General features: G+C 36.3%; 3 protein-coding genes across 3 annotated transcripts; all 3 read right to left on the bottom strand.

Annotated features, from left to right (window-relative positions):
• Nucleotides 1–656: 656 nt before the first annotated feature.
• Nucleotides 657–5,923, bottom strand: kat8 (K(lysine) acetyltransferase 8). The gene is made up of 11 exons (XM_073840153.1): nucleotides 5,434–5,923; nucleotides 5,149–5,223; nucleotides 4,880–5,058; nucleotides 4,293–4,346; nucleotides 4,016–4,180; nucleotides 2,352–2,441; nucleotides 2,090–2,230; nucleotides 1,914–2,007; nucleotides 1,671–1,821; nucleotides 1,427–1,581; nucleotides 657–910 (listed from the first exon to the last, which is right to left on the bottom strand). Exons 1-11 carry the CDS (start codon nucleotides 5,771–5,773, stop codon nucleotides 846–848), a joined length of 1,509 nt encoding a protein of 502 aa, XP_073696254.1. The 5' UTR covers nucleotides 5,774–5,923; the 3' UTR covers nucleotides 657–845.
• A 562-nt stretch (nucleotides 5,924–6,485) lies between these two features.
• Nucleotides 6,486–16,087, bottom strand: rnf25 (ring finger protein 25). Its single transcript, XM_073840143.1, has 10 exons — nucleotides 16,059–16,087; nucleotides 15,513–15,584; nucleotides 15,306–15,402; nucleotides 15,124–15,191; nucleotides 14,954–15,023; nucleotides 13,220–13,291; nucleotides 12,964–13,110; nucleotides 12,647–12,736; nucleotides 12,209–12,346; nucleotides 6,486–7,393 (listed from the first exon to the last, which is right to left on the bottom strand). The coding sequence occupies exons 1-10, from the start codon at nucleotides 16,073–16,075 to the stop codon at nucleotides 6,608–6,610; spliced, it is 1,557 nt and encodes a 518-aa protein (XP_073696244.1). The 5' UTR covers nucleotides 16,076–16,087; the 3' UTR covers nucleotides 6,486–6,607.
• A 1,304-nt stretch (nucleotides 16,088–17,391) lies between these two features.
• LOC141334936 (ras-related protein Rab-35) lies at nucleotides 17,392–25,384 on the bottom strand. Its single transcript, XM_073840163.1, has 7 exons — nucleotides 25,153–25,384; nucleotides 23,362–24,118; nucleotides 21,343–21,393; nucleotides 21,025–21,148; nucleotides 20,800–20,924; nucleotides 20,533–20,657; nucleotides 17,392–18,447 (listed from the first exon to the last, which is right to left on the bottom strand). Exons 2-7 carry the CDS (start codon nucleotides 23,414–23,416, stop codon nucleotides 18,298–18,300), a joined length of 630 nt encoding a protein of 209 aa, XP_073696264.1. The 5' UTR covers nucleotides 23,417–24,118; nucleotides 25,153–25,384; the 3' UTR covers nucleotides 17,392–18,297.
• Nucleotides 25,385–26,333: the final 949 nt, after the last annotated feature.

Below are 26,333 nucleotides of genomic sequence, written 5' to 3' on the forward strand. Positions count from 1 at the left end.
AACTGTTTTAAATATTGATAATAATAATAAATGTTTCTTGAACAGCAAATAAGCATCTTAGAATGATTTCTGAAGGATCATGTGACACTGAAGGCTGCAGTAATGATGCTGAATATTTAGATTTAATCACAGAAATAAATTACATTTTAAAATATATTCAAATAGAAAAAATATTTTAGAATTTTACTGTTTTTGCTCTACTTCAGATCAAACAAAAGCTCGCTTGGTGAGCAAGATACTTCTTTAAAAAAAAAAATCTTACCGTTTAAAATCTTTTGACTGATAGTTCAGTATCAGTGGTATAAAAATCCCTTCCTTAAGTATTATTGTTACAAAGTTATTGTTCCTCAAACTGAAGGGCCTGTCATTTGACCTTCTTTATCATACATATATATACCTTATTATCTGCACAGTGTATATAGAGATCAACTTTCACCTAAAAGCCAGACAGGTGCCGCATGTGCAACAGGTAATTCCATACTGCCTCATGAATAATTCAGCATAATGTAGCTTGACTATACAACTTATTTCTTCCAAAAGCTACGTGAACAGTCTGGTATAAATATTAAAACTGCCTCACAGAACACATATCTGAAGTACCATACTGATGCACTAAAGTCTTGACTTTAAATAAAGATGACTCACAAACAATGACATGAATATTACTATTCATTTATTTAAAAAAAATAACAGACTCATTACAATGCGAATGTACAATCTTAGACCTTTCCTTCTTGAAGAAAGTATTTCTACATGACATTTAGGTCAGCAGTGAAAAACATCTGGGTTGAAGGGACACTTTCACTCTCTTCATTTTTTTTTTTTTTCCACGTTTATGACTGGCCTCATTTTTTAGAGAACTTGGCCTGCTTGTGTTTGGGAGGCGCCCATTTCAAACAATGTGTGTCCACTGTAGAAACACAAAATGTAAATGTTTAAACTCTTAAAAGTGAGATAAAATACAGTCAAACCAAAAATTATTCAGACACCACATATATTTTTGATATTTTTTACTAGTGAGTGCAGGACACTATACTTCATGTAAGTGAGGATCGCGAAACAAAGTAAACTGCGACATATTATACCAAAAAAATTCTTGTGTATTATTTTATTATTAAGACACTTCATTGATAAAAAATTAAGCATTGATAGTTGTGCAAATATTGTCATACTAACAGTTCTCTGAATAATTTTTTGTCGATTATAATCCATTACATACCTTTCTATCAAAGTTATCTGACACTATCAAGCTAAAATTGTTCTGACACAGTTTAACTCTTGAGCTCTTGTCATATTTTATTACCATTTTCTAAACTATAGTGAATAAACTCATGATAATGTGAGAAATGTTGAAGGTGTCTGAATCAATTTTGGTTTGACTGCACATAAGGCTGACAATAGAAAATGCATTTTACAGATCTGTTACCTGTTATTGGTGGTTTCTTGTACTGGGCACTTTTGAGATGTTCCTCTACAAGTTTTGGTGTGACACAGATGACATGTTGGCCTTTCCAGTACTTGACCATGTTCAGAGACTGTAGTGTGCTGATGATGTCACTCTGAGTAATGCTTGTCATCTGACTGTGGGTGTAGACATTATGCATTAGTTAGATCTCTTCATCAAAGCCTTGGCTGTTAACTTACAAATCTTCATGCGACCCTATGTTTACCTGAGGTCTTTGATAGACAGCGTCCCTCTGAAGTCTCGCAGAATCTCTAGTAGTACCCAAGACCAGTAACTTCTGTAACTCAACTTCCCCAAATCTGACAGAGGCTTCTCTGGAGACCCCACCGTACTCTCCAGTTTGGATAACTCATAACCTGAGAAGAATATGAGACAAAGAACAATTATAAGTGTATAAAAGTGCTTTAAAAGTATCAGAAGTGAACAACTGCTGAGAGGTGAAACTTACTGAATGCGATTAGAAATTTTCCATATCCTCTTCGCTGGTATGGAGGAAGCGTGAGAATACAAGCGACATTGTTTCCATCTGGAGACTCCTTCTCCTGCTCATGAAGAATACATTGTTAATAAAGATACAAATGATCAGATTCACTGCAAAAAACAACAACAGAAAATACACTTTACCTTGGAGAAGTAACCCACAATGTGTGCTCCCTGTTTGTTGACTTCAGTGAGGATGTAGAAGATGAATGGCTCTACGTCAAAGTAAAGCGTTTTGTGATCCAGAAAGAGCTTTGCCAGGAGACACAGATTCTGGCAGTAGATCTACAGTGAGAAGGACAGTGAGAACGACAAACTGTAGGGAAAAATTACACCCGCATAGCAGTTTGAAATCTGTCCTCAAATCAGTCCGTTTCATTTTAATGGCAGGTATGATCTGGCTCACCTTATGGTCCTTCCCATCAACCTCGTATACTGAGATATTGTTTCTGCGATAAATCTCTTTGCCTGGAGGCTGACGCCACTGACACTGCGACTGAAACAGGAACCATTGAGGAACAAAGAAATGGGAAAACAAAACACAGTATAAATTCAAGAACATTATCCTTACTCTGGGTCAGAAATGCTATAAAACTAACACAAAACACTATTTAAAATCAGCTGACTGACAAAGAACAACACTGATCTATAAACAAATGCTTGTCAAATTAAGTGCTACAGGAATGAGCCCTAAAACTCAAACAGGATTTTTGCAATTCTGGTTCTATCATCCTGAAGTCAGTGGGTTTTGTTCATGTCTTTCCTTCTTCAGCGAAAAGGTTTTTTATGAAAACTTTCCAGGATTTTTTTCCATATAGTGGACTTCAATGGGAATCAACAGGTTGAAGGTCCAAATTGCAGTTTCAATGCAGCTTAAAAAGGGCTCGACATGATCCCAGTCAAGAATTAAGGGTCTTATTAAGCAAAATGATCAGTCAGTTTGTAAGAAAAACACAAATTGATATACTTTTTAAACCACAAACGCTTGTCTTGCACTAGTTCTGCATCCACGACTTCATGCATTATGTAATCACATTGAAAAAAAAAAGTCACACAAGGTTAGTTCTCCATCTCATTTTCTCTTCCAACTTCATCTGACATCGTTGTTTTACCTCATTTGTACGTTTGTTTTGTAAACACTGGGTTGGTACTTCCGCCTACGTCACACGATTACAAAATGCACAAGGTCGAGCTAGTGCAAAACGAGCAATTGTGGTTAAAAAGTACATTATTTTATTTATTTATTTTAAGAAAATTACCAATCGTTTCACTACATAAAACCCTTATTCCTTGGCTGGGATTATGCAGAGACCTTTGAAGCTGCAATTGAAACTGCAGTTTGGACCCACTGATCCCCATTAAAGTCCACTAAATGGAGAAAAATCCAGGAATGCTTTCTTTAAAAAACTATTTATTTTCAACTGAAGAAAGAAAAACATGAACATACCATCTTAACTAAAACATTTCAACTTGTACATTGTAAATGAAGATTGAAAGAGTTGTCACAAACTTAGTGGTGGTGACAGAAGTCATCCAACTGTGGTGTAGATGGTATATAGCTTTATCTGACTGTATTGTAATTTGTGTTCATTTGTGAAGATTATCTTGATGAACATGTCAGAATCATAATGTTTTGTTGATCACAGATCTTACTTTCATAAAAATTCCAAAAGCCATTGGAAAAATCCTACTGAATTTTTGTTCAGGGTACCAGGGTGATGCTAAATTCTGGGTTGGCCTACCAAAATGTCCAGTACTCCAGCACTCCAACCCTTTAAATCAGGGGTCACCACACTCGGTCCTGGAGGGCCGGTGTCCCTACAGAGTTTAGCTCCAACCCTAATCAAACACACCTGAACCAGCTAATCAAGGTCTTAATAGGTATACTTGAAACTTCCAAGCAGCTGTGTTGAGGCAAGTTGGAGCTAAACTCTGCAGGACACCGGCCCTCCAGGATCAAGTTTGGTGACCCTTGCTTTAAATTCATTAGCAAAGATGTATAGCACCCCCTATGGTTTAATAACAGAAGTGACTGTGTGAACAAACAACAAAACCATCATGTGCACTGACCAGGTGGTATCTGAAAGTCTTCTCATACTTCATATACTTCAGGCAGTATTCACAGATCCAAAGCTTGGGCTGTTTTCCATAGTCCTCAGGGAATGGCGAGAAGTACCATGCATCAATCTCAAAGTTTCCTATCTGGATCTTGTCCACATATTTTACTTTTGTGATCTGAAAATAAAAGCAACAATAACATATCTTGTTATTGATTACACATTAAGCATTGATAAACCTCAAAGCATTTTTCTTTCAGTAAGTGTTATGCAATGTTGCCCCCTCTTACCGCCTCGTGCTCTTTCTCCAGGGCTGCCGTAGTGGGGTCCATCTCTGCGTAAGTCTGAAAAAAGAAAAGGAGCAGTCAAACAATTGCACATGTTGCTATCAGACTGATATTGACAACTTTAGACAAAACAGATCAAATGGAATACTGTGTGATTAAGATGTGCAGAAATGGGACCCTGGACCACTAAAACAGTCCTAAGTAGCACAAGTACATATTTGTAGCAATAGCCAACAATACATTGTATGGGTCAAAATGACAGATTTTTCTTTTACGCCAAAAATCATTAGGATATTAAGTAAAGATCATGTTCCATGAAGATATTTTGATTAAATATATCTTAAATAAACTTAATTTTTGATTAGTAATATGCATTGCTAAGAACTTCATTTGGACAACTTTAAAGGCGATTTTCTCAATATTTTGATTTTTTTGCACCCTCAGATTCCAGATTTTCAAATACTTCTATCTCAGCCATATAGTGTCCTATTCTAACAAACAATATATCAATGGAAAGCTTGTTTATTCAGTTTCAGGTGATGGTTATGCCTGGTTTTGTGGTCCAGGGTCACAAATGTGATGACGGGTACCTTCTGCACATGGTTGATCTCGTCATGTTTACGCTTTTGGTTTCTTGTGATCTTCCTCTCTGGCTGGTCCACCAGTTCACCTCCACCACCTTCCTCCACACTCTTTCTCACGGCGTCTTTCACAGTCTTTGTCAATGCCAAACGAGCCTTTCCAACCCACTCATCCAAACGTCTGTTAACTGCAAATGACAAAAGAGAGCTTGTGCTCAGTAAATCCTGTCAAGCATTAGTGTATAATCAGCCATGAAAGATAACGCAGTTTCACTCACATCCAACATAGTGGACATAAAACTCTTCTCTGCCTTCCTGCTCATTCAGCCTGGACTGAATAACCTCTGCTGAATCTGAAAGAAAAGTTAAAAACAAGTGAATAAATAAATAGCATATGCATGTACATTTTAGGTTTGCATGGGCGGCCGCTTATGCACTTCTCAGTCAGCATGGTTTTCATAACAATAATATAATATATAAGAAATACAAAATTTAACTACAAATCGCAAATTAACCGTTTATATTATTCTATATTCTAATTAGTATTTCAGTTATAAGCTTACGCCATGTTTTGTCCGCACGCTGACACAAATAAGTCTCCCCGATTTCCACCGACACCTCCTGTTCTCTTCCGCAGCCGTGCGACATTCCGTCCCCGCAGGGCGAAGAACTCGAGCCCGTGGCTTCTCGTTCTCGATCTGCGGCCTCCGCCTCATCCTCTTCCCCGCCACTGCCATTTGATGAACATGTTGCGCGCGTTCCCGTCTCCAAGCTTCCTCGGTCGGTTCCAGCGTGACCAGCGTCTATTTCAACGTCCATTCGCTCTTCTGAACCGCAGTTATCGTATGAATTGTTCATGTTTGGGTGACGATTGTTGGACATCGACATCGCTACGCCAGACATCTTTGTCCATTTGAAAACATTGCGCACACCGCGTTAACTCGCGCGTGCGCAGTACGATTTCAGCCCTCGTCTGCTTTGTGTAGTCACTGTTTTGTTGCACTTTTACATATATATACAGTGGTGGCCAAAAATATTAGAACCCTAGTATTTATCCAGCTAAAAGTCAGTTTTTTCTATCTTATGCTGTAGTGAGTCCGTAGGAAATATCAGTTTACATTTACAAACATTTTGCCATGAAGTGTAATAATCCAGTAAGATTTTTGTTTGCACATCAGCCAGAGATCTGCAACTCATCATCATCCAGTCTGTCCGGAATGACATGAAGAAACAGAACAAACTGAGACAGACAAACTCCAGAAGAACTCTGGCAATGTCTCCAAGATGTTAGTTTCAAAAAAACTTACCTGCAAAGCTACCTGAAGTGCACCTAGGGTAAAAGCTGCGTTAAATGTAAAGGATGGTCACACCAAATGTTTGATTTTTGACATCATCCTCATTTTACAGCATTCTTACACAAGTGCCTAAAACTTTTTTAACAGTACTGTCATGGCTTAGGTTAGTTTGATTGGTAGCTGGATTGGTAACATTATCACAATTGCTATAGAAAAAGTAATCTTCACTGAACTTCCCGCAGTGGTTAGACTCCTTCCTGATTGCAATGTCTACTCCTTCATTTTCACTAGCAACAATGACGTACCCAAAAAGAGGAAGGAAAACATGGGTCAGTTTACTGCTTGTGGAGAATTTTATTATAGACACTGACATAATGATGGTACAGCTGGTGAAACTGGGAGGTACGCTTGTTCCTCTGTCTGCACCTCCCCTCTCCCATTGTCAGAGCACTCCCTCCTTCCTAAACTCTTTTTCCACTCGCTGATGCAACCCCCTCCCACCACCTCTATAAGCCCCGCCCCCTCTGTGATGGTGCCCAGCCCCTCCCTCTCTGGATCTATGTCCTCCTCCACGGTGGCCGACGCTTCCAGAATTATCCCAGTGACTGGGTCCCTTAAAGTTCCTCTCCTGCCAGTGTCCGTGATGTCGTCCGGAGCCACGCCCACCACGTTTCCATCCTCTACCCACATGTTCCCTTTCTGGGTGTCCTTCCTGCAAAATCGTCTGAGTCACATCATTTGAAATACACACTTTTTGTTGGCTCACATCTTGTCCACAGTTAGATTCTGAAGTAACCTTCTCTTGAGAAGCTGGTTTTTCTTCTTCACTGGTCAAAGGCTGCCTGAGCTGTGTTATATTATCATTTAGTTCGCATGCCTGTCCTTGTGCTGTACTTTCTCCCTGTGATGTGGTGTTCGGTGGGCCTGAGTTGACATGATTAATCTTATCAGAAGAATGCACGAGCCTGCCCGGTCGATCTACCCCAGGTGTAGGAATCATGTGACGTGCTAATCCACCTCTTCCACCTCCTCTTCCTCTACGACCTCTCTTGAAGTCACCTTGCTGCCTTCTCTCATGAGTGCATGGGCGCTGTGATTGGTCTGTAGTGAGATGACTTTGAGAGGCTTGGGTTTCAGCAGTGGAATCTTGGGATGAGGAAGGGAGTGACTGACAAGATTCAGCTCCAGAGGCATCCGTTTCAGGAGTGTCGGAAACATTAGCTGGAGCCTGAGGAAAAACACACATCCCACATTTATTTATTTAATTTTTCACATTGTGACATTGAGCTAAATATGATCATCTTGATGAGGCAAAATATTGGATGAGAAAAAATTTGCAGTACAAAAATACAACACCACTAATATAAAAACATATAACATTAAAAAGTGTATAAATCTTTTTTTTTTCTAAAGAAACAATCCAATCTATGATCGGCTGTGATTAGTTCATGCAATAAATTCCACCTACACATTTACAAATCAGTCGGAATGAACAATATTATGGCAAGACTAATTGAAAAAAGTAAGTAAACAACTCACACATTTAGATATAACAAATTTGTTATGTCAAAATACAACTTAAAATGGCATGAAAACATGATCTGTGGAAGTTTTTAGTGAGTAATCAGCTTGGTGAAATTTAAAGTAAACCTCCATGTCTGTGACCAATATTTACCGAGCTTTGATGACCGCTTATCCAAAATAGCTAAAAGTTAACTATTAAAAAGAATAGCTCAAAATAAGTTCACAAATAAAATATATCGTTTAAACTGTTACTGCCTTGGGTTATTATTTTGGAATAAAAATTTAAAATGCATAAAACATTAACTTGATGAGATTCATACTTGGCTTTAATAAATAAAATATTGATTACATTGTTAATGTAAAAATAAAAATAGAATTTTTTTCTGATAGCGTAATTAATGTTTAACCAAGAAAATTTAGTAAATTTTCAAAAGGTATACATTAAAAATTATATATTATTCAGGGTTCATATAGATACTTTGCTTTGTTTTGTTTTATAACTGTATTGCCTTTTCTACTGTATGACAAAAACAAAATGAGAAAAACTGATGTGTCGGCTTTATGAAATTAACAAGAATTTGCATACTCATAAGCAGGATTATGCATTATTAAGTGTTTTATGAATATGTCTTATGAATTATTATATTTATATCATTATTGATCTTTTTGAGAATATGTATTCAATGCTCTGACAATTTTGCCCTGACTGACCTTTTGAGACATGACATGAGTCTGTATGCTGTTACTATGTAGCCATGTTATTTTCATACATTTTATCATATCTATCATTAACTCCGACAGACAGACCGATGTTCTTAGAACAAGTACTTCTTAGTAAATGTGCCTTTTTAAAGTTTGGGTTGGTGGACAAATATGCAAATTAATAACACTTTTGATCACGAGCTGAGACATGAGTATTGCGTTCTTAATCAAAATATAGAAATATTAACACACATTAATAATCATCTTGAAATATTAGAAGTTTGGTTATGTCTTATTGATTGAGCTACTCAATATAGTGCTGAATGCTTCATTCATCCTTCGAAGTATATGTTTCATCTGTATTTTTCCATCTATGTATGTGTGATGTCCGAAGCACAGTTTCGCAAAATGGTTATTCTTGATACTTAATGAAGACAGTTTAGATGGACAATTAGATTAATATTAACACGTCTCAATGTCTCAAGATATAAATTAAACTAAAAAGGAGAAATGAAACTGCATGTTCACTCAACCAAGTTTATAATTACTAATTACGAGTTTATTCACTAGTTGATGTATTGATGTATTTTCAACTGACTTTGACCTTCACACTTCCTGAGGTGTCTGGTTTTAGGGTATAAAGAGTCTTGCAATTTTATTCTGGACAGATCGTAGACTTCAGACTTCTCAACCTCCTTTACTCCAATCTCAACTTTCTTCTGGGTGCACCTGAAATGGTCTAATTTTCTATTAGACTTATTTTTCTCAGATTTGATATTAGTATTTGACTAAATTTGACTTTATTAATTGCAATTTGGCTTTTATGGAATTCTCAACTTTTAAGACTTTAATATTTCTTATAATTTTTGCATTTTTATATCTTCTCAAAGAAGTATACTCTTATTGAACAGATTTGAATTGGCTTATTAATATAACATTGAAATCAATGTTTATTCCTAATCAATGGATTTATGGACTCTTAATTGTGTTAATCTTTCGTTTATGACTAATGTCTGGATTGTGGTCTATATTGCGCTTCTGAAATATATTAAATTTATCTGAAACTATTTGAATAAATTGTATAAAAATTTTTAACCCCACCCGTCTGACTCCGAATCAATCATTTTCCGCATCAAAAACGATTTATGAAATTCTGATCTTAAACAAATGATTTACTAACCCTCACGAAATCCCTATCTGAATCAAATGATTTGTGATCCACGCTCTGAAGTTCCAATCTGAATCAAATGATTCCCGATCCACACTCTGAAGTTCCAATCTAAATCAAACGTTTCACAATCCACGCTCTGAATTTCCGATCTGAATCAAATGGTTCCCGATCCACACTCTGAAGTTCCAATCTGAAACAAATGATTCCCGATCCACGCTCTGAAGTTCCAATCTAAATCAAATGTTTCACAATCCACGCTCTGAAGTTCCGATCTAAATCAAATGATTCCCGATCCACACTCTGAAGTTCCAATCTGAAACAAATGATTCCCGATCCACGCTCTGAAGTTCCAATCTAAATCAAATGTTTCACAATCCACGCTCTGAAGTTCCGATCTAAATCAAATGATTCCCGATCCACACTCTGAAGTTCCGATCTAAATCAAATGATTCCCGATCCACACTCTGAAGTTCCGATCTAAATCAAATGATTCCCGATCCACACTCTGAAGTTCCAATCTGAAACAAATGATTCCCGATCCACGCTCTGAAGTTCCAATCTAAATCAAATGTTTCACAATCCACGCTCTGAAGTTCCGATCTAAATCAAATGATTCCCGATCCACACTCTGAAGTTCCGATTTGAATCAAATGATTCACGATCCACACTCTGAAGTTCCGATCTAAATCAAATGATTCCCGATCCACACTCTGAAGTTCCAAGCTAAATTAAATGTTTCACAATCCACGCTCTGAAGTTCCGATCTGAATCAAATGATTCCCGATCCACACTCTGAAGTTCCGATCTAAATCAAATGATTCCCGATCCACACTCTGAAGTTCCGATTTGAATCAAATGATTCACGATCCAGACTCTGAAGTTCAAATCTAAATTAAATGTTTCACAATCCACGCTCTGAAGTTCCGATCTGAATCAAATGATTCCCGATCCACACTCTGAAGTTCCGATCTAAATCAAATGATTCCCGATCCACACTCTGAAGTTCTGATCTGAATCAAATGATTTGCGACCCACACTCTGAAGTTCCGATCTGAATCAAATGATTCCCGATCCACACTCTGAAGTTCCGATCTAAATCAAATGATTCCCGATCCACACTCTGAAGTTCCGATCTAAATCAAATGATTCGCGACCCACACTCTGAAGTTCCGATCTGAATCAAATGATTCCCGATCCACACTCTGAAGTTCCGATCTAAATCAAATGATTCCCGATCCACACTCTGAAGTTCCGATCTGAATCAAATGATTCCCGATCCACACTCTGAAGTTCCGATCTAAATCAAATGATTCCCGATCCACACTCTGAAGTTCCGATCTAAATCAAATGATTTGCGACCCACACTCTGAAGTTCCGATCTGAATCAAATGATTCCCGATCCACACTCTGAAGTTCCGATCTAAATCAAATGATTCCCGATCCACACTCTGAAGTTCCGATCTAAATCAAATGATTCCCGATCCACACTCTGAAGTTCCGATCTAAATCAAATGATTCCCGATCCACACTCTGAAGTTCCAAGCTAAATTAAATGTTTCACAATCCACGCTCTGAAGTTCCGATCTGAATCAAATGATTCCCGATCCACACTCTGAAGTTCCGATCTAAATCAAATGATTCCCGATCCACACTCTGAAGTTCTGATCTGAATTAAATGATTTGCGACCCACACTCTGAAGTTCCGATCTGAATCAAATGATTCCCGATCCACATTCTGAAGTTCCGAACTCAATCAAATTATTCGCAATGCGCAATTTGATCTGAGACAAATGATTCACGATACACAACCCAACTGGAGCCTTTCGAAGCGTCTTCAGCCATGTTTACCCGACACTGTCAGTACTACTACTTGCTTAGCTTGATTATTTTCTGACATTAACTAAAATAAGCGAAAAAAGGTTTGATGTTTTTTGAATTGCGTGAATTGTGTAATTAAACACTTTCATAGATACATTGTCTTTCAATAAATCAAGCACTTTTCAAGTACCTCTTCAAAAATATTGCTATTTCCAGGGGTTTTCCAGGCCTTAAATATCAAAACGTCAAAATGTTATGTTGTGTATAGTCTCGCGTAGCCAGACCTTCAGACTGACGGCTGAAGGTCTGGAATTCATGGCAGCTTTAACTGGCCAAGGCCCGCCCATAAGACCGTTTGGCTGACATGTCAAACAACCAATCACAGTTCGTTTCGTTCAGCGTCACGTTTCGGTGCATGGAAATGCCTCAACAACAGACTGGCGTGCAACAAGTCAGTCATCGAAATAACCAGTTAAATAAGAAGAGGGAGAACAAGTAGTAAGTCAGTAATTTGTTTGCGAACGTCGCAAAAGTGTATAACAACAATGGCGTCTGCATAAGCACCTTTTAGCAAAACGCCGGGTAAATCAGTCGGCGCTTTGTTTCCCGGCGGACCGAAAGCAAACGCGACACTCGCGTCTCCCGGAAATCTGATCAAATTCAACTAATCAGATGATGGCTTCGACATTCCTGAAGTGTTTCCAGTTAAGTGTACCATATGCATCAGACCTTTAGCCAACGTTCCGTGGGCGTGACGTCTGAGGCTGAGACTATGTTGTGTATGGGTCCAAACATGGGTGCAATCAAAATATTGCATCTAGGATTTACCTCATTAATGTGAATAAGAAATCTATTGGACTCTGCTTCTGGGTCAATAACTCCACCCTTTTCCTTCTGCCGTTCCAGAATCTTCTGGAGTGCTGCCCATTTCTTTTTAAATTCCCCACCGATGACTGCATCCTCCTGCTGTGTGTGAAGGAATAATAAACACAATGTTCATGTATATTCACAGCATGTGACTAGTGAACATACAAGAGGGTGCCGAGCTTTCCAACTAGACATCCTGGCATAGTCAGCTAACAAGAGAGACTGCACACGGGACAATGACGCGCTGTTTTAAAAAAAATCTACTGCTTGGCACTGAACACAAGGGTGGCATTGTCCACTTGACATTTCTAACAATGAAAAACGTCAGGCCAGTTTAGCTTGACCCAACTGCTAACACCGTGTTTACAGAGGATGATACAGTGTGTCCGAGTGTCTTACCTGGGCAAAAACTGGAGCAGGAGAGGAAAGGAGGGCATCTAAATCATAGGTGAGAGGCTCTCGACACACGGGGCAAACAACAGCCAACTCCTGTTATTTAAATGTTAAACACCTAATATATCAAAAACCACTTGTTTTTATTCAAGCACACCTCACTGCCTTTTATGCATTGCAATTAGTTATGCATTTGCAGTAATACTGAAATAAATTATACAGTATTAATAATGCAATACACAAAATTGTTGACTGGAATTCATGAGTAGCATTTTGCTTGAAGTAAGGAAAACATATGAAAGTATCCAAAAAAGAAGCCCCACCTCTTCTTCCGTCCTGTCTCTGGTTTTATCCTCCTCCAGCTCCCTCTCACGGTCCTTCAGCTCCATCTCAGAGTGGGTGATGTAGCGGCCAAGACAGTGAGAATGGAAATAGTGATAGCAGCTGGTCTTAGTAAACACTTCCCCCTCCTATGGTTGGGACACAACAGAGAAAGAGGAACAAGCACAAGAATATTTACAATTTTTACAAACAAGCCACAAACCACACTAAGTGCATATTACAATTAAAACACCAAACCTTAAAGCCATACAGACAGATGACACAGTTTCCATGAGGAATATTGCTCTCAGTCAGGATCTCTTTGGCTCTCTGTGAGGATGAGAAATGGATAGAGAAATGGTTTGAGACAAACACATGTTAGTAGGCACATCCACTACCGTTTATAGTTTGTGGTTTGTAAGATTTTGTTTTTTAAATAAGTGTCTAATGCTCACCAAGGCTGCATTCATTTGATATACACTGCCAGTCAAAAGTTTTTGGACAGTAAGATATTTAATGTTTTTAAAGTCTCTTCTGCCCCCCAAGCCTAAATAATAATATATTTACTATTAAATAATATTTTTACCATTTAAATAACTGTTGTCTATTTGAATATATTTTAAAATATAATTTATTCCTGTGATTTCAAAGCATATTTTTTAGCATTATTACTCCAGTCACATAAACCTTCAGAAATCTTTTTTTTTTCTAGTTTCTTTGATAAACAGAAAGTTCAGAAGAATAGCATTTATCTGAAATAGAAATCTTTTGTAACATTATATCATTATGTCTTTATCATCACTTTTGATCAATTTAAAGCATCCTCGCTAAATAAAACTACTAATTTCTATAAAAAATTATAGAAATTATACTTACTCCAAGTGTTTGAATGTTATAGTGTATAATGTTACAAAAGCTTCAGATTTCAGATAAATGCTAATCTATTGCTCTTTCCATTTATCAAAGAATGCTGAAAAAATGTACTCAATTGTTAAATATTAATAATAATAATAATAATAATAATACTAAATGTGTTTCTTGAACAGCAAATCAGCTTATTAGAATGATTTCTGAAGGATTAAGTGACACTGAAGACTGGAGTAATGATGCTGAAAATGTAGCTTTCACAGAAATAAATTACATTTAAAAAATATATTCAAATAGAAAACAGTTATTTTTAAACAGTACAATTATTCACAATATTACTGCTTTTACTGTATTTTGGATCAAATAAATGCAGGCTTGGTGAACAGAAGAGACTGCTTTAAAAAAGTCCAAAAACCTTGACTAATAGTGTAAATGACAGTAAATCAGTAATATTGTGAAATATTATTAATTTAAAATAACAGTTTTCAAATGTAATATATTTAAAAATGTCATTTAAAAACATTAAGCAGACATCACATTTAATTTGCTTGTTTGCTGCTTAAGAAACATTTCTTATTATTATCAATGATAAAAACTACTGTTGGAAACCATTATATATTTTTTGAAGACTCTTTGATGAATAGAATGTTCTAAAAAAACAGGTTTTATTTGAAATAGACACCTTTTGTAACATTATACATTGAAGGGTTAGTTCACCCGAAATTGAAATTTCTGTTATTAATTACTCATCCTCATATCGATCCAAATCCGCAGGACCTTTGTTCATCTTTGGAGCACAAATTAGGATATTTTTGGATAGACAGCAATGCAACTGACACTTAGTAGTAGTACAAATAGTCCATTTAATATCAGTGGTTAAACTGTAAAGTTATGAAGCCACGAGAATACTATTTGAAAACAAAAATAATGACTTCATTCAACAATTTCTTCTCCTGGGCCTTGAACTTAATTTGTGCCCTGAAGATGTACAAAGGTCTTATGGGTTTGGAATGACATGAGGGTGAGTAATTAATGGCAGAATTTTCGTTTTTGATAAGCTAACCCTTTAAATGACATCCTTGCTGAAGAAAAATATTAATTTCTTAAAAAAAGAATCCTCCAAACCTCTATGAGCTGATACAGTACAGGTGTCCCAATACAAGACTCTGCCTCCATCTGCAAACTGCTCTGTAAACTGAGAGAAAAGGAGCATGTGTAAACAATAAAGAAAGTATAAAGTTGAACAGGAAATTTTAAAGTCTTACAATTATTTCATAATAATAATAATCAAACACCTGAGCAGTTTATCATCCGAGAGTCCACGTGGATTGTGAATAGAGATGCAAGGGGATGTATGTGGGTACTGGAAGAGAATGAAAAATACTCTTAGAAGACCAAAAGTGACACAAAGTTGCAAGTAAAGAAGTGGCATGTACCTTCACCATTAACAAATACTATTGCAATTTGACCAACAAACCTGAGAGTCTAGATCCATTGTCAGTGTAAGACGGACAAACTGAGAGAGACAGTCCTCCGCTGTGGAGGGATAGAGCACCAGACTGACCATCCACCCTCTAATTGAGACAGATTTGACATATTTATGTTTGTACAGGTTAATAACACTGAATTATTACCTCAAAAAATGTATGAAACACTAAAGGAGCATTAATGCTCAAATAGTTACCCTTCATCTCTCTGATTAACACTGAGCTCATCCAAGTAGATGGACTGCAGCACTTCAATTTCAGACAGGACACTGTGGTGATTAAACAGATGTCAGTTGAATTTCGTGTAGAATTAGTATAATGTAACATTGCCATGAGTATGACACATCATTTGGCCAAAGGGCCAAAGCCACGTTTAATACAACTGCAGTAACACACTTGGCCATTTGTTTAACGTTACTTAGATGTTGACAATCCAACGCCTCTGACTACCGGTTAAATCCGGGCAACTTAACTATGGATCCCTTTATGTTAGCCTCGGACCAAAAGATTTTTTTCAGCTGTGTCATAAGTACTATTTATTTTATCTGTTTTTAACGGTATGTACTATTTAGTCACCAATGGCAGCTAACCTATACCGCAACCAATTGTAGTCTATAATTAAACTAAATTAAGTCTTACAAATGAGATATTTTCAGTTCATACATCAAACAACGATTGATTTATATGTGAAATCATAATAAACAGACGTTTCTGACAGTATTTACCAGCAGCCCAATACTCACTCGCTCTCGGCAGCCATGTTCGCAGTGACGTCAACAATCTACGACATCGGTCAGCTGACGCAGAGACAAATGTAAATTTATTTGATTTATTTTTCAGTCTAAACATAAAATCTCTCCAAAGATGAACACTTTAAAATACATCCCTAAATTTACTCATATAATGTATTTTTTCGAAATTCATGAACATTGACAACAATTGCACCTTTAAAATTTCGTGTTTTCTTTTTTATTTTGTTGTCAAAAGTTACATACACCTTGAATCTTACCAAAATAAAAGGGATTATACAAAATGCATGTTATTTTTTTTAATACTGACCTGAATAAGATATGTCACAAAAAATGTTTACATATAGTCTACAAGAGAAAATAATAGTTGAAATATTATTATTATTTGTTTGTGTAGTGATAGTTATTCAAAAGTCCCTTGTTTGTCCTGAACAGTTAAACTGCCCGCTGTTCTTCGGAAAAATCCGTCGGGTCCCAAACATTCTGTGGCTTTTCAGCATTTTTGTGTATTTGAACATTTTCCAACAATGACTGTATGATTGTGTGATTCCTCTTTTCACACTGAGGACAACTGAGGGACTCGTATGCAACTATTACAGAAGGTTCAAACACTCACTGATGCTCCAGAAGGAAACACAATGCATTGAGAGCCAACTTTTAAACAGAATGAGGATACACAAAAATGCTTAAAAACCACAGACTTGTGTAAACTATATGTAAACATCTTTTATGTGAAATATGACCCTGGATCACAAAACCAGTCTCAAGTAGCATGGGTATATTTGTAGCAATATGCAAAAATACATTGTATGGGTCAAAATTATCGATTTTGCTTTTAAGATCATGTTCCATGAAGATATCTTGTAAATTTACTACCATAAACATATCAACACTTTATTTTGGATTAGTAATATGCATTGCTAAGAACTTCATTTGGACAACTTTAAAGGTTATTTTTCTTTAGTATTTAGTTTTTTTTACACCCTCAGATTCCAGATTTTTAAATAGATGTATCTCTACCAAATATCGTCCTATCCTAACAAATCAATGGAAAGCTTATTTATTAAACTTTCAGATGAGGTATAAATCTGTTAAAAAAAAAAAAAAAAAAGACCCTTATGACTGGTTTTGTGGTCCCAGGGTCACAAATATCTTATTCAGGTCAGTACTAAATAAGAAATAGCATGCATTTTATGATCTCCCTTATTATGGTAAAATAACATTTTGCAGATTCCGCAAGGTGTATGTGAACTTTTGACATCAACTGTATATGCTGTCTCTAAAAGATGTTACATGCTCCTACACACACAGAAGCAAAACGTTTGAGTATGCTGTGAATTTCTATATTTTGCATGGTAAATATCACATCCACAAACAAAAATTTGCAAAATGCATACGTAATTGTGATGTATTCTTAATGGAAATGCAATTATTGAGAACATTTTTACATCTTATTGGTCAATAACAAAAAAGAATTATACATTGCAACATTTCATGGAGATATTATTTGCATAGTAACGTCCTCGTCATACATCACTAAGTGCTTCTTAAGTCTGTCTTTAGATGGGAAATTCATGGATTCATGATTTATGAGTCATAAATGTGACTCAGAGGTCATATGAAATCGTTTAAAGAAATGGTTCTTTCACAATTTATTTAGTAGGTTACACCCAGGAACAAATTCATGCATTTTAGTATAAGTTGTATCAAAAGACCACAGCGAGCATTAAGTCCAGTCAATCCATCAGTAGTCACTTACAGACATGCCTCTTTCACAACTGCAAGATGCTAGAAACGTTGTGGTGTATGTGATTAAAATCATCTTTTATTGCTAATTCATTATTTGCATACATTAATGACATATCAAGTCAATTTTTAATCAGACAAGAAACATCTCTCACTAATCACAGTGGAACACGTAAGACAGTTTGTGTATAGTGTCTTTCCTGGACCAGGCGTTTGATGCCAGTGTAAATCCATTGCCAGTCAACTCCCCTTTTGTAAAAAAAAAAAAAAAAAAAAAAAAAAAAGTTTTACATTGATAAACATCTGTGTAAACAAACGCTGATGTTCGGCACATAATAGCAAGTTATTTTTATTCCTCTTGTTTTTATCTAAGCGCAGTGTTAACATAAAAAAAAGTCACATTTCCGAGCTGAAAACTTGACCCCAAGGAACAAAGTTGCAGAGGTGTTCGATTTGTCCCTCTACCATCCGTTCCAACACCACTGCTCTAACAGCATTTCTTCCCTTTCTTCCTCCTTTCTCTGTCCCTGTGGGAATTGATATGGACAGTGTCCTTTTCTCTCTCCCTCTCTCTTTCTGCTCGACTCTGGCTCTGTTTCTTGGCCCGAAGGACCATGTGGGTGAAAGCCATGAACATCTGCAAACAGAACAGAATACAAGCCATAAAAATGATACATATTACTTTTAACACACCAGAGTGGACAGAAAGACAAAATGTATTTTCTGAATAAGTTGAAAGATACATTGTCCATTTTGTATGGAAGCCAGTTTCTATCAGTAAAAAAAAAAAAAAAAAAAAAAAAAGGGAATTTTCAACTCACAATTCTAAGAAATGAAGTCAGAATTACGTGATAAATTCGAGCAAATTCGAGATATAAAAACTTTTTATCTCACAATTCTGAGAAATGAAGTCAGAATTACGTGACAGAAATGTGCAATTTTGCTCTATAAAGTCAGAACTGCAAGATATAAACTCACAATTGTGACATTTTTTCTCAGAATTGCGAGTTTATATCTCGTAATTCTGACTTTATAACATGCAATTGCAAATTAAGTCAAAATTGTGAGATATAAAACTCACAATTTTGAAAAAAAAAACAAAAAAAAAAACTGTCTTTTCCCTCAAAATTGGACTTTAAATTTTATATGCGAGTTTGTCACAATTCTGAAAAAAAAAACAGAAGTCAGAATTGCAAGAAAAAAGTCAGAATTGCAAGATATAAACTCGAATTGCCAGTATATATCTCACAATTCTAACTTCATAACATGCAATTACGAAAGAAGTCAGAATTGTTAGATATAAACGCACAATTCTGAGAACATAGTCTTTTTTTTCCTCAAAATTGGACTTTGATTCGCAATTGCGAGTTTATATATTAAGTCTAAGAAAAAAAAGTCAGAATTATGAGAAAAACAAAGTCAGAATTGCAAGATATAAACTCGCAATTGCGAGAAAAGTTTTGAATTACGAGATACAAATTCACATTCTGAAAAAAGTTGAAAGATATATGGTTTATTATGTATGGAAGCCAGTTTCTATCACTGAATTAAAAAAAGTAATTGGGACTTCTTAATCTCACAATTATGAGAAATTAAGTCAGAATTACGTGATAAAAACTCAGCATTTCATGTACAAAGTCAGAACTGCAAGATATAAACTCACAACTGTGACACTTTCTTAGAATTGCTAGTTTACATCTCATAATTCTGACTTTATAACATGCAATTGCGAATTAAGTCAGAATTGTGAGATGAACTCGCAATTCAGAGAACAAAGTCGTTTTTCCCCTCAAAATTGGACTTTAACGACTAATTGCGAGTTTACTTTACATAATTCTGAGAAACAAAGACAAATTGTGAAATATAAACTTGCAATTGCGAGAAAAGGTAAGAATTATAAGACAAACTCACATTTGCGAGAAAACAATCAGAATTGTGAGTTTTTAATCTCACAATTCTGACTATATTTCTTGTAATTGCGAGTTTATATCACACAATTCTGAATTTATAACTCACAATTGCAAGTATGTACATCTCACAATTCTGACTTAATTTCTCAGAATCACAATTTTATATCTTGCAATTATGACTTTTTTCCTCAGAATTGCAAGTTTATCCCCCAGCTTCACAGACAAGGCTTAAACCTAGTCCCAGACTAAAATTTAAATCTGAACTGTTGCAACTGAAAGAAACTTGCACTGACTGATCTTAAAATATATCAGTCCCTTTGTTTTGTCTTAAGATGAACACCAGTAATGTTTTTTTCTAAGGCATGTTTATAAAAATGTCCTAATTGACGGCCTATGGCCTAATTCTGGCTTAGCATAAGCCCTGTTTGTGAAACCAGGCCTTTATCTGACAATTCTTACTTCATTTCTCAAAATTGCAAGTTTGTGTCTTAAAATTCTGAGAAAAAAAAATTTAGATTAAAAAAAAGTCCCAATAACATTTTTTTTTTATTCAGTGGCAGAAAAAGGCTTCCATATTTACGCCATTCAAGCCATTCAATAAAAAATGAAATATTGAGGATTATTAATGAATTTAAGCTGCAATTAACCAACTTTTAAATAAATTTGGGCTTAAATAATCTTAAATATTGTGGAATTTTAAATAAATTTGGGCTTCAATGAAGAACTTTAAATCATGAGGATTTAAGGTTAAATTAACTAAAATATTGATGTTTTAGAAAGAATTAAATTCGAAAGTTTAAATGAACACTCACCTCTTCTACATTGATATTCTCTTTAGCACTCGTCTCAAACAACCTCACACCAACTGACTCTCCAAAGCGCTGAGCATCTTGAGAGTCCACCATCTTTTTAGAAGGATCATCGTTCTTGTTTCCAACTGTTAGGGATCAGAGCGGAAAGGAATATTAAATCTTTGCCAAATTTAGAATATACAACCAAAACGCCTCTTTTCATATCACAATGCAACTTCAACAATTAAATAAAACTAATGTACAAACCAAAATAACATATAAACTAACCTAAAATTTTGCAGACGTTGTCACAGTTCTGTGAAATCTCGTTTAACCATCTTTTCACGTTGACAAACGATTCAGGGTTTGTGACATCGTAAACAATGATGACACCATGAGTGTTTCTGTAATACCTAGAGAATTACAGCAAACACATAAGAGGAAGACAGACACAGATCACAAGATCGGTCACGCCAAATCTTTAATAAACAATGGGACTGGAACGAGGCTTACGTCGAGGTGATGGTTCTGAATCTTTCCTGTCCTGCAGTGTCCCAGATCTGGAGTTTAACTCTTTCCCCATCAATGTCTACAGTGCGGATCTTGAAATCCACTCCAATAGTAGTTATGTAACTGCCTGCGAAGAGTACAAGAGCATGTTTTTACATCTTGTTGTAACATTTGAACTTCTTTAACACTTTTGAGCAAACGTACACTCTCACTTTGTCTGGGACAGGAGAACACAGTGAATGACATCATATATTTACAGATCCTTTGCCTAATTTTCTGTCTTTCTCACACAGACACACACTTTGATCCAAGCAGACTCACCAGAGAATGAGTTGTCTGCGAATCGTAGGAGCAAACTGCTTTTCCCAACATCTGCAACAGAGTCAGAGCAACATTTGTTAAATATTTCACTGTAATACATCAGTACATACATATTTAATTAAACATGAAAGTATTTTGTTTGCAAAGCAGTGTTAGTTAATTAAACATAACATTAGATATTCGATAGTATGTATATTACCACTTAAACATTAATATACAAAAATAAAATGTCAACTACAAATACAGTAATATATAATTAAAAAATGTATACCCACAATAAATAAAGTGCAACAGCATAATGTGAATACAATAGCACTAATAAATATCTCATGTGACCCTGGACCACAAAACCAGTCTTAAGTAGCAAGGGTATATTTGTAGCAATAGCCAAAAATACATTGTATGGGTCAAAATTATTGATTTTTCTTTTATGTCAAAAATCATTAGGATATTAAGACCATGTTCCATGAAGATATTTTGTACATTTCCTACTGTAAATGCATTCAAAATTTCATGTTTGATTACTAATATGCATTGATAAGAACTTCATTTGGACAACTTTAAAGGCGATTTAGATTAGATTAGATTCAACTTTGTCACTACACATGTACAAGTACAATGATGTGATTTACTTAATATTTTGATTTTCTTTGCACCCTCAGATTCCAGATTTTCAAATAGCTGTATCTCAGCCAAATATTGTTCTATTCTAACAAACCACATAACAATGGAAACCTTATTTATTAAGCTTTCAGATGATGATAAATCTCAATTTTTAAAAATATACCCTTATGACTGGTTTTGTGGTCCAGGGTCACATATAGCACATTTAACATGTCTTTTTCTAACAAAAGCCACAATACTCAGAGGTCTAAGGTTTAAAACCAACCAGAATCCTAACCAAAGCCCATGGTCTTTATAGAGACAAATACTAATAGCTGAACAGCTATAAAGTGTAAGTGGCCACAACAGATTGAATGAGGCGGCTGTGGTTAATACCACAGTTAAATTAGAAACTTGATGAACTGTGAGATAGCAGCACCACTGATATTTGCTTACAAACCAAGCATTTCATCATCTGAAAGTGGATGAATAAACAGGGTAATTAAAGATGGCATGAGATTGAAAATTCACCCTATTTGTTTTTAAAATGCATGTTATTGATCTTACTATGAACAGTTCATCCATTTATGGTCTATTTTTTTTTTACTGACCATGTAATTTGTTTAATCACAAATGCCCTAACGGGATCTTCCAGTGAAACGACAGAATCATCCAACAAATCTAGGACAAACTAGTTTCACAGACTAAAGCACTGACCCAATATTCATCACAGTACGCATCCCACCCTAGTGTATACTGGTGAACTGAACAAGTGACTCACTTCACTGAAGGGATAACTGACATTACGCACTTACACACATTAGTTTCATTTCAGCTTTCCAGTTAAATTGAGAAACTGCACAAAAAACTGTTCCAGTAAATGCACCACCAACATCTTGAGTTCTTATTGGACAGCGTGCTAGGAAAATAATTGGGCTTAATCACTCATTTTAATGCTATATATGTGACCTTGGACCACAAAACCAGTCTTGAGGAGCACGGGTATATTTGTGGCAATAGTTAAAAACACATTGTAGTGGTCAAAAATAGTGATCTTTCTTTTATGCCAAAAATCAGGATATTAAAGATTGTTTTCCATTAAGATATTTTGTACATTTCCTACTGTATATATCAAAACGTAATTTTTGATTAGTAATATGCATTGCTAAGAACTTCATTTGGACAACTTTAAAGGTGATTTTTCTCAATATTTAGATTTTTTGCACCCTCAGATTCCAGATTTTCAAATAGTTGTATCTTGGCCATATATTGTCCTATTCTAACAAACCATTCATCAATGGAAAGCTTATTCTCTTATAGGGACTGTGCCTTATTGGATTTCAAAAAAGGCCACAGAGCTGAGTTGGTAAAAAAAAAAATTGTTAGCATACATAGGAAAAATAGAAAAGTACTGACTGGAGTCACCAATGATGAGCAACTTGAAGAGATGATGGTAGTCTTTTCCCGCCATTCTTCTGTTCAAAAAGTGTCCTCATGAAACAAGTTTAACAGCTGTACACTCCTCTGTCACTCTTCCTGTGTCTTAAAGCACCAGGTTGTTTAGTGTGGAGGGTTTTAGGTAAAACACTGCAAGCATCATGTGATGGTCTTCTAGTTGTCCTCAAAATTCAATCACATTTCAGTGCATTCCACTTCATGGATCAGTGATGCTGTAACACATTTGCACTCTCAGTGCAATATCTTTAGTTCATCTTAAAACACGCTTTAAATTTCCAGTTATATTTCCATTGCGTTAGGGATCTACAGTTAAAATCGACGTGAAATTTCCTCTTTGTCACCTCGCCCTCAAGTGCAAACACATTACCACATTGTTGTGGTTAAGTATCAAATGACTCAGATTACAAAGTGAGCGGTTCTTTAATCGCTGACGGTGCTCATAATACACAGTTATGAGCGCATCAGGAAGCAAATCATCCAGGAAACAGGGCAGTTTGTTCGAGATCCAAGCAGTTTTTTCTCCAAATCTTGATTTCCTAGATATACAGATGGCATCTCAGTCACAACAATCCCATTTCGCCCGTTTAAGCGGTGCATGCAGGGACTGGTAGCTTCCCACACTTTGAAAGATCACTGCTACTCCAAAACACCGTAGGAATGCAGGTTCAAACCGGAAGTGAGACAAGCCCCAGTTGGTCTCCTTTAAAACCTAATCCTAAAAAAAAGAGAGAGGAAAAGACAGATATTATGCATCTTGTACAAATTTAGACACACTCCCCCCTTTTACCCAGAACAGCAGCTGTGCCACTAAATTTAGCTTCACCCACTCTGACAGACAAATGACACCCTCTCTGACACAGTTCGAAACCACATGCACCAGATTTACGCTTGGGTTTACGTACAGAGATCAGGATATATGCCCACACAAAGCTTGTCCCTTACAATTCAAACCCAAACAGTGGACAAAATCACTAAAAGCCCACACAAAACTAGCTGCTGAGTCAAGACAAAGCTGGAGATTCAGTAAACTGCCAAAAATGTTCCATGAAAACAGGAAGGGACGTGTTTTTCCTGAGCTGCTGTTGCGAGGAGGGCACAGGTTTCTCATTAAAACACAGTTTTGCTCTAAAATGAGGCAGCAGGTTAAACATGTGACCATTTTAACAAAACAAGTGGAAGAGAAGTGAAACCGACACACCTAGGCTGAGGTCCGCTTATCAGGCAAGAAGAAAAAATCTTTTTCGGTGCCAACAGTTAAATTCCTGAATACAAGCACGCCTAAATTAAAAGTGAAACTATCTGGGGCTGTAATTATATAGTAGGAACGTACTTAACAGTCAATTCAAAGGAGAAAGTAAAACAATAACGGAGTATACATAGAGGCAGATCCACTTTATTGTGTAAGGATATCATAAACAGATTGTCCTTCTAAGATAAGCGACTTGCGTTTTAATTAAAAGCAAACGGTCAGTGTCCACAGAAACTCAGAAAAAGACATATGGAGCGTTTAACAGACACACCTGTAAAACACACACAATCCTAACCAAACCTCAAGTTGAACTCTCGCCTTGATCTGCTTTTTAAGTTCCGTCTCTTTTTACCGCTTGTGTCCATTTACACAACTCGACAACTCCTCGGTTGTAATTTACCGAGTTGTTTTGAAGGGCAGCTAACGTTAGGCTAGCTACTTAACTAGCCGCAGATGCTCCAAGATAATAAGATCAAACTCGGATCCAAAGAAGAGCTCACCGAAAACACTTTAAACCGCATATTCCGAGCACGCTGGGGAAAATTACGGAAGAGTTGGCACGAGTTCCTGCTCGGCTGGTCGGTCGGTGTCTGGTTAGTCCTGCAGCCAGTACCGGGATCCGGGGATCCGGGAATCCAGTGTTAGGGGAAGTTCGGACAGTGTCCCAGCGGCCGCAGAGATCAGATCCGCCCATCTGAGGCCGCCGCACCTGAATGTTGAGTCACTCTCATCCTCATCATGTGCCCGAGTTTCTCAGTCTCCTCCTCCTCATGCCACTCCTGTTGCTGCTGAGATTGCCATCGCTTTTTTTGTTGAGACAAACCAACTGATGACATTCCAGCCACACAGCTGAACTTGCCTACAGAAACAGCATTTTGGCCTTAATACGTTTTTTCGCATATTAAAATGATTGTATATGTAGGCAGCCCATTTTAAAACAGCCTAAATAACTTTCCCTCAAATGTTTAAAAAATGGACTAATTGTTTAAAAAGTGCAAATTTATTGAAAATGTGAAAAGATTCTAAACACATTTTTACATGGAGCGGGTCGCCTCATGCGGGCTGCCATTTTGACCATGTGATCAACTGAATACTACTAGGTATCTTTGTAACCATTTTGACCATTTTCACAGACTGATTAATACTGGTAAATCTATCAATTTCTGTATATTTTCATTTATTTAAAAAATAATAATAATTGTGTAACTATACTTTTTGTATTTTACTATCCACCTTATTTTTCAATGAGGAAGTAAGCCTTTTTCTGGTAATGTGTGAGATTTCCGGTTCATAAGCCGCGGTAGGGAAATAACGAGAAGAATAACAAAGTGCAGTAAACGGTAAAACTGTTGAACACACTGGTTTGCACTACAAACCGGTGTGTTCATAATTAAGACAATACATTAAAATAATATGGTAAGACAAGTTTGGTGATAACTAAACAAATATTAAATTACCACAATACAGATTTCTCGCTAGAAATAACATCAAAAGTGCAGAGTTGACCAGACACCATCTTTTTTTTTTTTAGCTCAACCATCACGGAATGGAATGCACAGGATTATGGGATATCAAAGGCAGCTAAGAATACATCTGTGCTGCCTTCAAAAATCAAAGGTTATTTCATGAGGCAGGAAGTGAAGCTCACTTTAGATTCCGACATGCCTTGATGCCTTCCTAC

Source organism: Garra rufa, chromosome 1 (assembly GCF_049309525.1).
Source record: "Garra rufa chromosome 1, GarRuf1.0, whole genome shotgun sequence".
Lineage (NCBI taxonomy): Eukaryota > Metazoa > Chordata > Actinopteri > Cypriniformes > Cyprinidae > Garra > Garra rufa.

Bases quoted from the DNA above. Each gene is read 5' to 3' on its own strand.
- LOC141334936 (XM_073840163.1), bottom strand. From the start codon at position 23,416: ATGGCGGGAAAAGACTACCATCATCTCTTCAAGTTGCTCATCATTGGT. The intron at 21,394-23,361 runs GTCAGTACTTTT...ACTCTGTTGCAG, and splicing joins GCTCATCATTGGTGACTCCA to ATGTTGGGAAAAGCAGTTTG. The intron at 18,448-20,532 runs GTGAGTGTTCAT...TTCTGTTTGCAG, and splicing joins AGAATATCAATGTAGAAGAG to ATGTTCATGGCTTTCACCCA.
- kat8 (XM_073840153.1), bottom strand. From the start codon at position 5,773: ATGTCTGGCGTAGCGATGTCGATGTCCAACAATCGTCACCCAAACATG. The intron at 5,059-5,148 runs GTGAGTGAAACT...TGTCATTTGCAG, and splicing joins TTATGTCCACTATGTTGGAT to TTAACAGACGTTTGGATGAG. The intron at 2,231-2,351 runs GTGAGCCAGATC...TTCTCACTGTAG, and splicing joins TTGATGGGAAGGACCATAAG to ATCTACTGCCAGAATCTGTG.
- rnf25 (XM_073840143.1), bottom strand. The intron at 13,111-13,219 runs GTTTGGTGTTTT...TCCCAACCATAG, and splicing joins TCTGTCTGTATGGCTTTAAG to GAGGGGGAAGTGTTTACTAA. The intron at 12,737-12,963 runs GTGGGGCTTCTT...TTTAAATAACAG, and splicing joins GAGACAGGACGGAAGAAGAG to GAGTTGGCTGTTGTTTGCCC.